Source organism: Labeo rohita, chromosome 17 (assembly GCF_022985175.1).
Source record: "Labeo rohita strain BAU-BD-2019 chromosome 17, IGBB_LRoh.1.0, whole genome shotgun sequence".
NCBI lineage: Eukaryota > Metazoa > Chordata > Actinopteri > Cypriniformes > Cyprinidae > Labeo > Labeo rohita.
In genome coordinates, this window is record NC_066885.1 from 24,147,170 (window position 1) to 24,163,724 (window position 16,555).

At 34.9% G+C, this 16,555-nt stretch overlaps 1 protein-coding gene across 8 annotated transcripts in view; it reads right to left on the reverse strand.

The window, feature by feature from the left end:
• Positions 1-3,860: 3,860 nt before the first annotated feature.
• Positions 3,861-16,555, reverse strand: part of dnmt3ab (DNA (cytosine-5-)-methyltransferase 3 alpha b) — an 82,860-nt gene continuing 70,165 nt past the window's right edge. For 3 of the 8 annotated variants that reach the window (XM_051132913.1, XM_051132914.1, XM_051132919.1), the window contains 9 exons: positions 15,927-16,011; positions 14,433-14,578; positions 12,413-12,503; positions 11,263-11,411; positions 10,939-11,024; positions 10,784-10,853; positions 10,590-10,708; positions 10,471-10,503; positions 3,861-6,557 (listed from right to left, as the gene is read on the reverse strand). In XM_051132913.1, coding sequence (XP_050988870.1) covers positions 6,416-6,557; positions 10,471-10,503; positions 10,590-10,708; positions 10,784-10,853; positions 10,939-11,024; positions 11,263-11,411; positions 12,413-12,503; positions 14,433-14,578; positions 15,927-16,011 — 921 coding nt within the window. In that variant the 3' untranslated portion in view covers positions 3,861-6,415. The remainder of the gene's footprint in view (positions 6,558-10,470; positions 10,504-10,589; positions 10,709-10,783; positions 10,854-10,938; positions 11,025-11,262; positions 11,412-12,412; positions 12,504-14,432; positions 14,579-15,926; positions 16,012-16,555) is intronic. The other 5 variants (XM_051132917.1, XM_051132920.1, XM_051132916.1 and 2 more) reach the window with 4 other exon arrangements.

The following is a 16,555-nucleotide window of genomic DNA, read 5'->3' on the forward strand; positions in this document are numbered from 1 at the left end:
AATACAAACACTGTGCCATTTCCAGAATGAAACATCAATAAAAATAAACATATTAGAATATAAATTATATATAATACAGATACACAATATTACATATATCTAAAATACCATATTATAAAAAACATTATTCAGATTTATTCTATATTCATATTCATATATATGCTCCCTAGAATATTACTCTATAGATAATATATTCCATATGTATGATCTACCATAGAATATAATATAGTAATATACTCATATATGCTTATAATAAATATAATTATTTAAATACAAATATTTTGTCATTTTCAGAATTAAACCATAATATAAATATTAAAATATAAATTATATAAATAATACAGATATACAAAGTATTACATATATCCGAAATATTGTATTATAAAAATATATATTCTATATTCATATTCATATATATGCTTCCTAGAATATAATGTACTCTATAGATAATATACTTTACAATCTACCTTTGAATATAATAATATAATCATATTATATGCTTATAATAAATAAAATTATTTAAATACAAATATTTTGTCATTTCGAGAATGAAACCATTAATAAATATACAAATAATATAAAAATTAACATATAAATTATATATAATAGATATACAAAGTATTACACATATCCAAAATAGCATATTATAAAAAATCAACATTATTCAAATTTATTCTGTATTGATATTCATATATATGCTCCCTAGAATATAAAATACACTCTATAGATAATATACTCCAAAACAGCATATTATAAAAAAAATCATTATTAAAATTTATTCTGTATTGATATTCATAATATACCCTAGAATATACAAATATACTCATATTATATATGCTTATAATAAATGTATTTACATACAAATATTTTGTCATTTCCAGAATGAAACCACAAATATAAATTATATATAATACAGATTAGTGTTGTACGATATACCGGTACTTAAAAAGTATTGCGATACCCAGCTTTTACGATTCCGCATTTTACTAGTACCGGTGTTGTGCCCATTTTCGACCCCTGCCAAATTATTACCCCCTCTGGTTGAAATTGCTACCTGATTTGCCTAATCCTAACCCCACCCCTAATCCTAACCCCTCCCCCACACCTAACGCTAAACCTACCAATACTAGAGGAGTAGTAATCTGGCGGGGGTCAGGATTCCAAGTATATAAAACTGCAGACCGGAGATCTCCAAAATGGGGCGGGAACTCCAAAAGTGGGCAGAACCTCCAAAATGGGGCGGGGACTTTCCCCATTGGCTCTGGCTTTAGCCTATTGTTATTGACTTATATTTCAAAATTAAACTTTATAAAATAAACTAAATGTAACTGAAAAGGTCCAATTTTCCAGTGAGGTCCGTTTGGGGAGTTACAAAAAGGCCCCAACGATCTCATATCGCATAATCTTATTAACTGTATATCTGCCACGCTATTCAGCGCCTATCCCGCCGTGCAGTCAATTTCACTGGTTAAGGTTAGGATAAGGTGTGGGGTAGGTTGTAGGTTTAGGGTTTAGCATTTGTGTAGCATAGTGTAGGTAATCAACACTGCGACTGGCACAACCAATAAAATCTTTAGAATTAGCTGTGGGGCGGAGTTTGCGCTTAAGTGGATTGAGGGGGAAATTGCGCATGCGTGTCATGTGCCTGTCTGTCAAAGAGAGGAAGCCACGCCCCATTTTGGAGCACCTACCCTGTTTTGGAGTTCCCGCCCCCCCATTTGGAGATCTCCAAGCTGCAGTTATATACTCCTCCAGAATTTGGCATAACACCGGTACTTTAAGATTGTATTTTAATAAGAGCCGTATTTCTGTGTGTCTGTGTTAGTGGCGCAGACGCCCAGTTTTGTTTACTACACACATACGCCTGACGCTCGCGGTGTTTTCAGCCTTTGCTGCCTCAATATATAAATACATGAACACATGAACATAATCATAAGACATGATTTTTATTATTAAAATGTAATGAAACTATTAATATAGAATCCAGAAAATTAATGGAAAACAGATTCACAAACAAAACTGAATTTGAGAAAAATAAAAGGGCCTTAAAACGTAATTTTTCTTAAACTTTTAATAAATCGCTGCTAAATTCTGCAAGTTTTATGATTTCAACCAGTTAGACGTTTTTTGATATTTTTTTTTTTTTAATGTAACCATTAAAATAGAGTCTAGAAAAATTTAAATGGAATTTAGGAAGAAAATAAAACATTATTATTATTATAACTTATATATTATTATAACTTATAACTTGTAATTGTCCTTTAGTTTGTTACTTGCATCTAGGTTCTTATTATTAATAACAAAGATAAAATAACAAAAAATGACTATGGCATGATATAAATTGTTGTTGTTAAATAAAATGACTGTATCATGAAATAAGATTTGGCTTTCTACTTTAAGCTAATTTACCAATATAGCAAAGACCTCTACAAACCTGTAGGCTCGGTAGTTGTTCACCATAATCCTGTGGCGTGATCTGATTATTATTATTTTATTGTTATTATTTTTTTAAAGTGGAGATGAAATGCTTTGTTTTAATAGATAAAATTACTATGATCTCCATTTGGATCATCTATTATTCAATTACTTTTTCTGTTGTTCTGTTTTTTCATAGTATTGGTTCAGTAGTAGTATTGTGATATTTTAGTCAGGTATCGTATCGAAGGCAAAATTTTGGTATTGTGACAACACTAATACAGATACACAAAGTATTACATATATCCAAAATACCATATTATAAAAAAAATCAACATTATTCAGATTTAAGATTCATATTCATATATGCTCCCTAGAATATAAAATATTCTATAGAATATATACTCAATATAATATACCCTAGAATATAATATACTAATACACTCATATTATATATGCTTATAATAAATAAAATGATTTAAATACAAATATTTTGTCATTTCCAAAATGAAACCATAAATATAAATATACAATTGTAGTATATATATATATATATATAGTTAAATGTTATTTAAAGGGTCATCAGATGCCCATTTTACACAAGTTGATATGATTCTTTAGGGTCTTAATGAAAAGTTGTGTAAAACAACACACTTTTTACCTTGCCAAAATCAACTCTGCAAAAATCATCTCATACTGGTTGAGGCTGCTTTAAATGCAAATGAGCTCTGCTCGCCCCGCCCCTCTCTTCTCTCTGTGGAGAGACGAGCTTGTTTACTTTAGCTGCATTTAGCCGTTAAATTTGCTAACTAGCACTTTATTAGGAAAGGTAATCGCAAAGATTCATAAAAAAACCCTTATACTCACTTCTGCTGTAAGTGAAGCTGGATCAGAACGATTCGCACGAACATAGACGGATATATGTAGATCGGGAGGTGCATTCCCTTCACAAACAAACGTAATCCACTGCATCTTCAGCGGCTCAGATGTTGGGAGTAAATGACAACCACTATATTCATTATTACATCCAGCAACACAACACCTCAATCGCTCAATCTAAGATATTATTGTCTAACTTACATCCCTGCATTTATAACTCAAAAAGGACAACAAACCACTTTTTCACAAAAAAACAATACATTTATTCAAGTGTTCTCCAGCACAAGTACATAAGGAGCCTTTTTTTCTTCGTTCTGGGCACATAACGAAAGAAAGGGGGAGAGGTGGCGAATGATTGCTACATTTGCTGTATGAGCTGATTGCAAAAGAAAAGAAGGCCTGAAAAAAGTTTATATGACACAACAGAGGTCACAAATATCAACAGTGTCACTGAGATATACAGAGAACCTGTTCGGAGAGCAAACAAGAGGCTGTTACAGCCAAATATATAGATATAGATATACCCAAATAAAGCAAATTAAATTGAACAAAACAGAGAAGAAATTAAAAAAAAAAAAAAAACAAACCAAAAGAAGATGGAGGGCTGGATATATGGCATGGAATGTAGGACTTAGAAGCAATTCTGCCTGGATATTAAGCAAGTACATGTTAACAGCAAAATTTCTTACATTTTTTTTTTGTTTGTTTTTTATATTTCCCATTATGAGTACATGATTTCCCACAGATAAGCACCAACTACAGCAATGTCTATTCTAAAACAATATAAGAATCTTTCATCATTTATCATTATTTTTTCAAGTACAAAGTTAAAATGCCTTTGTTAATATCTTTATATGAGAGAGTAAAATAATAGTGCTTCTCAAATACTACAAGAAACAATCGAGAGAAAAAAAAACAGTCATTATCAAGACAAGTTTATTTTATTTTCCAAATAATATATTTTTTCTCAATTAGATAAAATGTTTAGCACCTTAGGAAACACCTACAATCCCTCTCTTAGTACTTAAAAACAATTAAAAAGCAAATCGAAACACACTTTTGTATGTAGGGCTGTGCAGTAAAGATGGGACTGGTAAAATGACTTTCTTTAGTTGTATCCTCCGTTCGACACATATAAATATGAATTACAAAAGACACCCTGCTGCTTTATAGCTTATGTCAATTAGCCTGTTGCCATATTGTCAATTACCCCCCTCTTGCCATTTGAGTGCTGTTTTGATTCTATGATATATATTAGCAAACAATTATATTTGTACATCTCATAGGTCATTAAAAAAAAAAAAAAAAGCAACAGACAATTTCTATGTACAAAATGTACAAAAAGAAACAAATCTGGCCGTCGATAAAATCGGGATGAAACTTTGCGCAACGTGACAACGCAAATGTTAAGGTATGTAAGCAGTGCAATGCCTTAAAGTAAAAAAAAAACAAAACAAAAGAGCCCAAGCCCGTTTCTAACCAGATTCACAAATTTAGCCTATATAGCTTGCGTGATAACTAAATTATTGACATGGTCAACATCCACCATTGGCAAACATCATAATGTTTTCAGATCTACGCTAGGGACCAGACGTAGTTAACCCTTTTCCTACAGGGATACTTAACAAACACACTCACTTTTGGGATTATAAGAGATAGCGAGTTATGATAAAGCGACTGCAAACATGAGAGGGGTGCTATTCGAACTCGGCCCCTTCACCACCGGCACGACAGATGGACTTATTCTAACCTAGCTCATTCGTTCACATCTATTGGCACAGCCCTACTGTACACAACAAAGTATTACCTTATATAACGGCAAGAGTTTCACATCATTAAACAGAACCGGAACAAAAAAAGAGAACAATTCACAAGAAATCGAGGAGATTTTAAAAAAATATCAAAGAAATAAAGAAGAAGTATACATATACAAAAGTGCTCGATATTGTTGGTAACACAGCACAAAAAATTGCTATTAAAAGGTAGAAGAACATTGTGAAGCCGCACCTTTAAAGATTTGCACCTGACTGAGAATAGCCAGCGGACGGCGCAGTCGAAGGCTGATTCACCTGGCCGACGAAAGGGCCGACGCCATCCTTTCCTGCGGCCGCCGCGCGCGCGCTAAGAGTTGTACAGTAATGATTCTGGCCTGTGTGACACTAGACAAAAAAATAGCTCACCACACAGCCTTTGATTTCAAGGTTTGGATGACAAAAACATCACCGCCCATGTGGCTGGTTTCATGCGTTCGGATTGCAGGCATACTGAAGGAAGCAGACCTCAAAGATTGAAAGGCTGAGGCGTGTGTGTTTTTTTTTCTTTCTTTTTTTCAAAAGAGCACCAGAGAATATTGTACAAAAAGGCTGTAAAAGATATAAAATGAGATGTGGCAGACCTGGCTTGACCTGTCGATTTTTTTTTTTCTGTTTGCTTATTCAAGGTTTCAGTCGTTCGTTTTACCTGGCGACGGTACAAAACGTGACCCCGCGATCTTGTTTCGAGTAGAGTAGCACCACATGAGTTGCAATGTTTTTCACCACCTTGAAGCACCATATTGTCACCTATTACAGTAGTACCTTTATTACCTTCAGTTGTGTATAGAAACTGTAAACAAAGAGGTATTTGTGATCTGGTGTTTTGGATTGGTTAAGACAGAGCTCCCCTGACACTAAGAGAAAGAGTTTTTTTTTCTTTTCCCCCGCTCTTACCAAGGCTCAGACGCTGGAGGAGAGGAAAGACACGCACCGTGAGAATTCGATCGATCCGCGACCCGACGGTCGGAAAATGTTTGGGGGTTATTTTGTCTCGTCGAATTGTTACATCGTCTCTCAGTGCCTTAAAAGGAGGCCGTGTCTCAAGTATAGCTTGCACACATAAATCAATTCAAATACTGGATAACACTGCTAAAAAGTAAAATGAATAATAAAAACAAAATTAAATAGAATTAAAACAGAGTCAATTATTCCAAAACCAGAAGAAAAAAACCAAAACGAAACATGGAATACCTTTTTTTTTTTTTTTTTTCTGATGTCGAACTTGCGAATAACGTACGGGAGCTCGGTTTTCAAAGCTCTTGGTATTACGTCGCTTTAGATTTTTCTCATCTGTACTGGATTTGAGTTCAGACGCAGGCGAAGTACTCTTTGAGTGGTGCAAACAAGTGACGGATGACCGGGACGCTCCACGACCTTCCCAGCAGCCTCTGCCTGGCCAGACGACTCATGTTCGACACGTCTGTGTAATGATCAGGGAAGCCGAACACTCTGATAAAAGGTGAAGAGGGGAGAGATTTAGTTCAAATGTATTCACACGTACAACAATCTATCAAACAGGAAGCATTAAGCATTAAAAAATTGCAGTTCAAAAGTTTGGGATCAGTAAGATTTTTTGAGAAATTCTCTTATGCTCATTAAGGCTGAATTTACTTGATATAAAAAAAACAGAAAAACACAGTAATATTGTGAAATATTATTACAGTTTCAAATAATGTTTTTCTATTTAAATATATTTTAAAATGTAATTCATTCCTGTGATGCAACGCTAAATTTTTATCAGCCATTACTCCAGTCTTCAGTGTCACACAATCCTTCAGAAATCATTCTAATATGCTGATTTATTATTAAATAAATATTTTACTGAAACCTGTGATTCTTTTTTCAGGATTCTTTGAATAAAAAGCTAAAAAGTTTAAAATAAAAATCTTGTCTAATAATATAAGTCTTTGCTAGTTTTTATTAATCTTTGGTGAAATGTATTAATTTCTTTCAAAAAAAAGGATGAATAAAAATGTTAAATGGTAGTTTATATTGTTACAAAAGATTCTATTTTAAATAAATGCTTAGAACTTTTTATTTATTAAAGAATCTTGAAAAAAGTATCATAGGTTCAAACTAAATATTAAGCAGCACAACTGTTTCCACCGTTGATAATAAATCAGCATATTAGATTTTCGAACGATCATGTTGCATCACAGGAATAAATTACATTTTAAAATATATTCACATAGGAAACTGTTATTTTACATTGAAATAAAATTTCACAATATTATTTTTTTCTGGATTTTTGATCAAATAAATGCAGACTTGTTGAGCATAAGAAACTAAAAAAAAATGAAAACTTAAAAATGATTTATTTAAAATAAATGCTGTTCTTTTATTCATTAAAAAAATACACAAAAATACACTAGATAATGTAGTAAGGAATGTTTTTTTCTGAAGGATCATGTGACACTGAAGACTGGAGTAATGATGCTGAATATTCAGCTTTGTATCACAGGAATAAATTACGTTTTAAAATATATTCACATAGAAAACAGTTATTTTAAATTGAAATAATATTTCACAATATTACAGTTTTTTCTGGATTTTTGATCAAATAAATGCAGCCTTGTTGAGCATAGGAAACTTCCTTAAAAAAAAAATATATATATATATTATATATATATATATATATATATATATATATATATATATATATATATATAATATTATTGATCCCAAACTTTTGAACAGCAGTGTATTTCAAATAAATGCTGTTCTTTTATTCATCAAAAAAAAATACTTTCTGAAGGATCATGTGACACTGAAGACTGGAGTAATGGCTTTGCATCAGAAATAAATTATATATTAAAATATATATTCAAAAAGAATATATTATAAATTGTAATAATATTATTATAGTTTTGCCTTAAAGAAGTAAACTGCTAGTAAGCAGTTCACTGCTAAAAGTAGAAAAAAATGCACCAAAAATTGGACCAAACATATTGATGACTCATCTTGTGCTCAGGGGCATAATAATTTGTCCAACAAAAAGCCCTTTTGAATAATTATTTCAAGAGGGTGATCACAAGTGGTCAAGCTAAATGCTGGTGTAGCTAGGGAACAAAACATTTTGTGTTCCAAGCACTTAAAGCCCATTTGAAGGTCACAAACATGTGGCCACACTGCATGTAGTACAATAGCTGATCTGCACTAATATCCATACTGATATCAATCATCTACTACACTAAAACAAGGGTTTTAAAAGCTTCACTGGTTATGTGTGGCTTTAAATCTGTATATATACATCAATGTTATTTCAGTATCATTGGAATACTGTTATATATTTTTTAATTAATATTTGAATTAGTTTTTATTTTCATATTTTCATTTTTTTTTTAAACAAAACCATTTGTATTATTTTTATTTTTTAATTAATTTATTTTTAATTTCAGTTTTGTTACTTTAATACATTAAGTTAAACTAAATGAAGCAACAATGTGTCGACTTTCTTTTCTTCCAAAAGGGATGGTTCACCCAAAAATGTGAATTCTGTCATTAATTTCTCACCCTGATGTTCCAAACACATAAGACCTTTGTTCATCTTCAGAACACAAATAAGATATTTTTGATGAAATCTTTGGAGTTTTCAGACCCTGCATAGTCACAGTCAACATAACTACCACGTTTAAGGCCCAGAAAGGTAGTAAGGACATCATGAAAATTGTTTTTTTTTTTTTTTTAATGTCAGAATTTATTTTTGGGTAACTATCCCTTTAAGTGACCACTTGCGTTTCAATCTCCAGAAAGGATTTTAATACCAGGTGTAAATTAAGCCAGGTTAAAATATACCAAAACAGGAACAAAATTGTGTTTCTCAAGCCATTACATGGTGTATATCCATGTTTACATCAATGTACAGTCATGGCCAAAAATATCGGCACCCTTAGAAAATTCTGTCAGAAAATGCAACACTTCTCTCAGACAATTGTTCCAATTGCAAATGTTTTGGGTATTCACATGCTTATTGTTTTTGTTTGCACTGCAACAACACAAAACTTGATAAAATTTCAGAACTCAAAAATTGGACTGGACAAAATTATTGGCACCTTGTCAAAACTGTAAGAAATAATTGCTTGTCAAGCATGTCATGCTCCTGTAATTTGTATTTAGACACACCTGTGGCAAGTAACAGGTGTGGGAAATATAGTAATCACACTTGGAACCAGTTAAATTGGAGAAAAGTTGACTCAACCTTTGAGTTGTGGAGCAAAAGAAAAAAAGTGGATATGAGAGAAAATTAGTGGAAAAACATGGACAATCTCAAGGCTACACGTCCATCTCCAGAGATCTTAATATTCCTGTGTCCACTGTGCGCGATATCATCAAGAGATTTACAGCCCATGGCACTGTAGCTAACCTCCCTGGACATGGACAGAAGAGCAAAATTAATGAAGAATTACATCAAAGGATTGTTCGAATGGTGGATAAAGAACCCCGATTAACTTCCAAACAAATTCAAGCTGATCTGCAAACAGTGTCAGCTCGCACTATCTGGCGCCATCTGAATGAAAAGGGACGCTATGGTAGGAGACAAAGGAGGACACCACTGCTGACACAAAGGCGTAAAAAAGCATGACTGGAGTTTGCCAAAACTTCTGTGACAAAACCACAGTCCTTCTGGGAGAACGTACTGTGGACAGATGAGACAAAAGTAGAGCTTTTTGGTAAAGGACATCATGGCACTGTTTACAGAAAAAGAAATGAGGCCTTCAAAGAAAAGAGCACAGTACCTATAGTCAAACATGGTGGAATTTCAAAGATGTTTTGGGGTTGCTTTGCTGCTTCTGGCACTGGATGCCTTGACTGTGTGAACGGTATCATGAAATCTGATGATTACCAAAGAATTTTGGGGCAGTGTCAGAAAGCTGCGTCAAGCTGGAGCAATTTGCAAAAGAGGACTGGTCCAAAATTCCAGTAGATGAGGTGCAAGAAACTCATTCATGGTTACAGGAAGCGATTGATTTCAGTTATTTTTTCCAAAGGGGATGCTACCAAATATTAAGTTAAGGGTGCCAATAATTTTGTCCAGTGCATTTTTTGGGTTCTGTGTGGAATTGTATCAGATTTGACTTTTCTTTGCTGTTTTTTTGCATTGTTCCAATGCAAACAAAAAAATAAACATGTGAGTACCAAAACATTTGCAACTGCAACAATTTTCTGAGAGAAGGGTTGCATTTCCTGACAGAACTGCAAGGGTGCCGATATATTTGGCCATGACTGTATATCAATGGATTACATAAAACATCATTGTCATCATTGTATTGACATGTACCCATATTTTGTTCTACTGAGTAGGATATGGTGTCATTCAGCCAGTAGATGACTGATGATTCAATCAATATGAAATAAAACTCACTGTTCACCGAAGCAGGCCCCCGAGATCCCTCTGCTGAATAAATGTCAGTGTGACATTTCACATTTACATTTGAAGATATAGTTTAGAACTTTTTGAACTTATAAGACATTTCGTCATACCTCTCCATCTCAGTGCACCACAGGATGTCCTCTTTGTCATTCATGAAGACAGGGAAGTGCTGGTCTTTGCCCTGCTTTATGGAATTTGACCGAGTGGTGATGGTCCGCACTTTATCAAACTGTAAAAAATGCAAAAAGAAACTGATTTAAACTGCTTTATCCAAAAATCTATCAAGGGTTGGTCTAAGAAGTACCTTAGCTGTCCTGCCATGTTCCAAACAATCTTGAAGGTCCAGTTTATCAGTGCACATGGCGGTCAACGGTCTGAGGGGAGAAAGAAATAAAGAAGTAAAATGATAAACTGAGGGATTAAATAATGAAATGAATGAAGAGTCCACGTTTAACTAACCTGTTCATGCCAGGCAGGTTTCCCCAAAAGTAGCGAGCTCTGTGGGCAGCAGACACCTCCTTGGCATCGATCATCACTGGGTTGCACTGTTTGTGTTGATACATAGACAAATAAATTTCAAAATACATAAACAGATAAATAAATATTATAATAATGTAAATAAAATACATCCTAAATCCTTTGTAATATTGACCCTAGCAAGCATGTGAGGGGTTAATTTGTTTCTACACAGCAGGTCACCTTACCACTAGGTGGCAGCACAACCTACTGGTTTATATTAAAGCCCCACTGACAGTGTAAGACATATTCAACACAGTCGCACACCTCTAAAAAGCGAGAGATGTCCCTCTTGTCGCTGACGCCCATGGCCACCACGTTCTCAAAGAGCCAGAAGAACGGCCTGTGATCTCCCTCTTTAGGTCGGGCCTCATGTAACAGCCGGTAAAACTCGAAGAAGAGTCGACCCGTGCCCTCTGAAAGACAAGAAACATATTGAAAAACATTATGGAAACTTAATATGACAACAGTCATAAAAATGTATAAATAAGTGAGCTGTGTTATTAATATAAGTAAGATATACAGTACACTAACATTTAAAAAGTTTAGGGGCAGTAATGTTTTTAATGTTTTAAAAAATTACTAAATGCTGAATTTATTTTTATAAATATGGTAAAAATGGTAACATTGTAAAATATTGTTACATAAAGTATTATTATTATTTAAAGTAACTGTTTCTTTCTCTTCTGTGATCATTTTCAGCATCATTACTTTAGTCTTTATTGTCACATGATTGTTCAGAAATCATTCTAATATGCTGATTTGCCGCTTAAAAAACATCAGTTAATCTTATTATTAACAATGCTGAAAGATTTTTTTGCAGAAACCGTGATACATTTTTTCAGGATTCTTTGATGAATTTAATTAAATTCTCCCTCAACTTCAAAATCGTCTTATATCGCTGTTTTACCTTTTTTGTTAAGGGTGTTTGATCATCTTTGCATGTTCAGAGCATACAACCGCGTTTGGGATCGTTCGAAGCCGCATTTAAACTGCATTTTGAAAGTTCAAACTTGGGGCACCATATTAGTCCATTATATGGAGAAAAATCCTGAAATATTTTCCTCAAAAAACATAATTTCTTTACGACTGAAAAAAAAAAAAACATGAACATCTTGGATGACAAGGGGGTGAGTACATTTTCTGTAAATTGCTGTTCTGGAAGTGGACTTCTCCTTTAAATGTTTAAAAGAATAGCATTCTTTATAAAAGAAATATTTTCTGACTTTATAAAAGTCTATACTATCACTTTTGATCAATTTAGTGTGCCCTTGCTGAATTTAAAAATTATTTAAAAATTATATCATACGGACTCCAAACTTTTGAATGGTATTTGAAAGTGTCAACCCTAATACATATAGTAACATCCTATTTAAAAAAGACTAAGGCTAGGACACACAGCTGAATAAACTCCTACCGTAGAGACCTTTTCTTGCTGGATTCACTATGGACAAGTCATTGCACGGGCTTCCACCGATGACAAGATCAAAAGGACCCCACTCCTGGATCTGTAGATGAACCAGATTAGATAAAGTTTACACAAAGGGAGACAAAAGATTAAACAATATGAATCTATATGGTTCAAAGAGAAAAAGGACCATTCATTGAAAAGCAAATGAGAGAAACTGCCACCCTGACATAGGTTTAAAGAGAATATCAGATGCAAACTTCACTTTACATGGTGTTTAATATAAATGTGTCTTAGCAGTGTGTGGACACAACCACCTTACAGTGATAAAAACCTATTCACTCCTTTTTTTTATACCCCAAAAACCGAAACGCTCTCAATTATCAAGCCATTTTTATTTTCTGAGCAGTATGATGTCACACTGCTCAGGCCACGCCCACAACCGCTGACTGACTGTCCCGTATTAGCATATTCCCACCCTCAGCCAGTTGTACGCTGTCCACCATTTTCTCCACGTTCGAGCAGTTGTAGCAACAATAATATCTCGTGAGCAATGCAGGTGTTTTGTATTTGGATGTAAAAGCAAACATAAGAGTCTTCATTTTTTCCCCGACATCAGAGCCACTGAGGACGCAGTGAATTAGTTTTGTTTTTGATGGTAACGTGCCACAGAATAAACAAAAAATGGAAGAGGGGGTGGGGTGAGCAGTAGCTCATTATCATTTAAAGAGACATGTACTAAAAAGAAACTCTGTGAACAGAGCTTTTTTTGACAAGGTAAAATGGTGTTGTTTCACATGACTATTGAGGAATTTTAACTAAAGTATTCTGCAAACATTTCATGAAGATCCTAAAGAATCATACCAACTAGTGGAAAATGGGCTTCCGATGTCCCCTGAAGATGCCAATTTATGATATCATTACTGTCAAAAGTTACTGATAATTGCCAACAGTTATAAAGATTCCAGTCTTTGTGAAGTAGACAAGAACTGTGCTTAAAAAAAACGCTACCACCAAGTGACCAAAATGGCCGCCAAATGTACAGACTTGCTTTAAAGGGGTCATGAACTGAGAAACCAAAATTCCCTTGATCATTTGATATATACGACGACATTGTACTATTAAAACATCCTGTAAGTTTCAGAACTCAGAAGTTTGCTGGTAGTCTAAAAACAGCTTATACTGAAGCCAATCTGCCAAAACGACAGCTTTAGGAATGTTCCCATGTATGATGTAATAGTGTAGATAAGCGCTGTCTCTGCAGATGAAGATCAGCTTCACTGACTGTTTAGCCCCGCCCACTAATTTGCGCATGGTGTTTACCAGCGAGCCGAACATGCAGGTCTATGCAGAAACCAAATGATAAAGATGGCTCTGAAAACGACAGGACACTCCGCAGTGCCAATTTGTGGAAAAACGTTAGGAAAGGACTGGATGAACTTTATTTTTAATGAAGTTCCAGACCATGTCAGTAAGAACTCAGTCCTTTGTTTACTTACATTACTTAATTACCCATAGCGTCAGTGCCGCAATGCTTGTTCCCTTGTCTCAGGGAACCGATGTTACGTCAGTAACCCAGAGTGACACAATTCAATGTGCGATTTTTAAAAACATTGAAACTAAAAGACGATGCTGTCCCACCTATATTGGATCCAACAGTGATGTCGCAACACAAGTGTGAGTAACTGTTTTCTTTACGTGGTCACTATTGCTTTGTCTGTTATTACAGATCGTTTATGTACTGAGTAGTGGTTTCCATCTATAAGGAATGAATGTACGCTGTTAGCCAGTTACAGCAGTGGGCGTACATTTCAGAGTCTAAAATCCATCATGCCTATTCAAACAGAGCGTTCTGCTGAGAGGGGATAAAAGCAGGACAGAAAATAGCTTATCACTTCTAAATTATGTTTTTTAATGTAAAAATCTTGATAATATTATAAGTGGACCTCAGAGAACAGTACAATATAAAAGACAAAGGCAGTTCATGACCGCTTTAAAACAACTTCAACAGGTGAAGGATGATACTCACGTTTTTACGGGTGACGTTTCTCACGTCACCCACATACATGATGCGTCCCTGGTGCCGAACGATTCCCACAGTGATGGAGTCCTCGCACACTTCTGAGGCCACGTAACGCTCCACCTGGATACCCAGCTCCTTCAGAACCAGCAGCCCTGGCATAATCACAAACACCATGACAATCTAAAACTAACTTTTTTGCTAATTATTAGTTTTTTTGGGCAGAAAAGTGATCAGTCACATGGCATTTACAGCACTGGCTCAAAACAACCTTTTTCATCCAAGATGTTCATGTCTTTCTTTCTTCAGCTGAAAGGAAATTAAGGTTTTTAAAGAAAACATTCCAGGATTTTTCTTCATATAGTGGACTTCAATGGGGATCAACAGGTGTAAGGTCCAAACTGCAGTTTCAACGCAGCTTCAAAGGGCTCTTAACAATCCCAGCTGAGGAATAAAGTCCTATCTAGTGAAATGGTCGGTCATTTCTATTTTCTAAAAAAAAAAAATGAAAATGTATATACTTTCTAACCACAAATGGTCATCTTGCACTAGTTCAATTTCACACATTACATAGTCATGTTGGAAAGGTCACGCGTGGTTAGTTAGTCTGTGTACTCCGGTTCAAAAAGGTTAAACTCCATCTCATTTTCTCCACCAACTTTAAAATCGTCCGACATCATTGTTTTTTTTGTAAAGGGTGTTTGACTTTCTTTGCACGTTCGCTTTGTAAACACTGGGGCGGTACTGTGACCTTTCCAACATGACTATGTATGTAACTGAGCTAGTGCAAGACAAGCATTTGTGGTTAAAAGTGGTATATAAATTTTGATCTTTTTTTATAAAATGACCAATTGTTTTACTATATAAGACCCTTATTCCTCAACTGGGATTGTGTAGAGCCCTTTGAAGCTTCACTGAAACTGCAATTTGGACCTTCAATCCACTGATCCATATTGAAGTCGCCTAAAAAATGGAGAAAAATCCTAGAATATTTTCCTCTTTCAACCTAAAAAGAAAAACATGAACAGCTAAAATTTCATGGCCAAAATTATCCACTGTCACTTTCAAAATCAAGCGTCTTTCTGTTGGTAAACACGACAAATCTGAGTGAACAACTTGCGAAAACAGCATGAAGAAATATTGTCTCAAATGAGACTGCAACTTAGCAGCTAGTTATTTGATGGATTTAAAATTATATTACAGTAAAAGTTTCACTGAGTATTTAGTGAGTAGATAAATCATTCTCTTGTCCACCAAATATGCATACGCCACATAATAATCAGGCTTAATGACGAACACGAACCATTTAGAGGGTCAAAACTGCGATTGCAGTTAATCCTCACTGTAAAATCACACATTAGAACATGAGCAGTACAGCAGTATTGACGAGCAGCCAGTATAACAGTTAAGCTAAGTGCACTTTAAAAGCCAGGATGAGGGTAATGTGATCAGCACTATTTTCTGCTGAGAGGATGAAAGGAAGGGCGGACAATCTTCACTAACCTGTTGCGATCCCATCAAAAAGTGACAGGACGCGAATGGGTTTTCTGTTCTCTGCCAAAACCGGAGGGTAGAGCTTTGGTGGTTCCTGAAAGAGAAGAAAGAAGAAGGAGTAAAAAAAGGGGGGGTGGACGAGAGACAGACAAGACGGACAGAGAGAGAGAGGCCTTTAAAGCACACTGCTCTGGTAATGAAAGAGCACCTGTCTGTACATACTGTCTGTAACCAACAAAGAGGCCTTTACGTTAAACCAGTCCAGTAACAAGGGGTTATTGTTGAGCGGCTGTACAATAAATGCAGTATCACCGGCCAGTTTCATTAAGCATTTTCTTGTGATTAAGTGTGGCTGCTTATCTGCGGTCTTTGTTAAACGTCTTAGTATTCAATAACGCTAACAATAGCGAACGCTCGCTAACCTGTACTGTGGTACATTTAAAGAGTGGAGTGTGTAAGCTAAAACTCTATGAGGTTAAGATGTGTACTCAATGCACAAAGCACTGTGACTGTAACACTTTCTGGCTGCTCTTCAGCACACTGGCCGTTAGCCAAGCTGCTCTTTCACATGGTCTGGAAAGCAAATGGTTTAGGAGTCACATAATTACATAATAAAACTCTCAAACCATTCAAGTTTA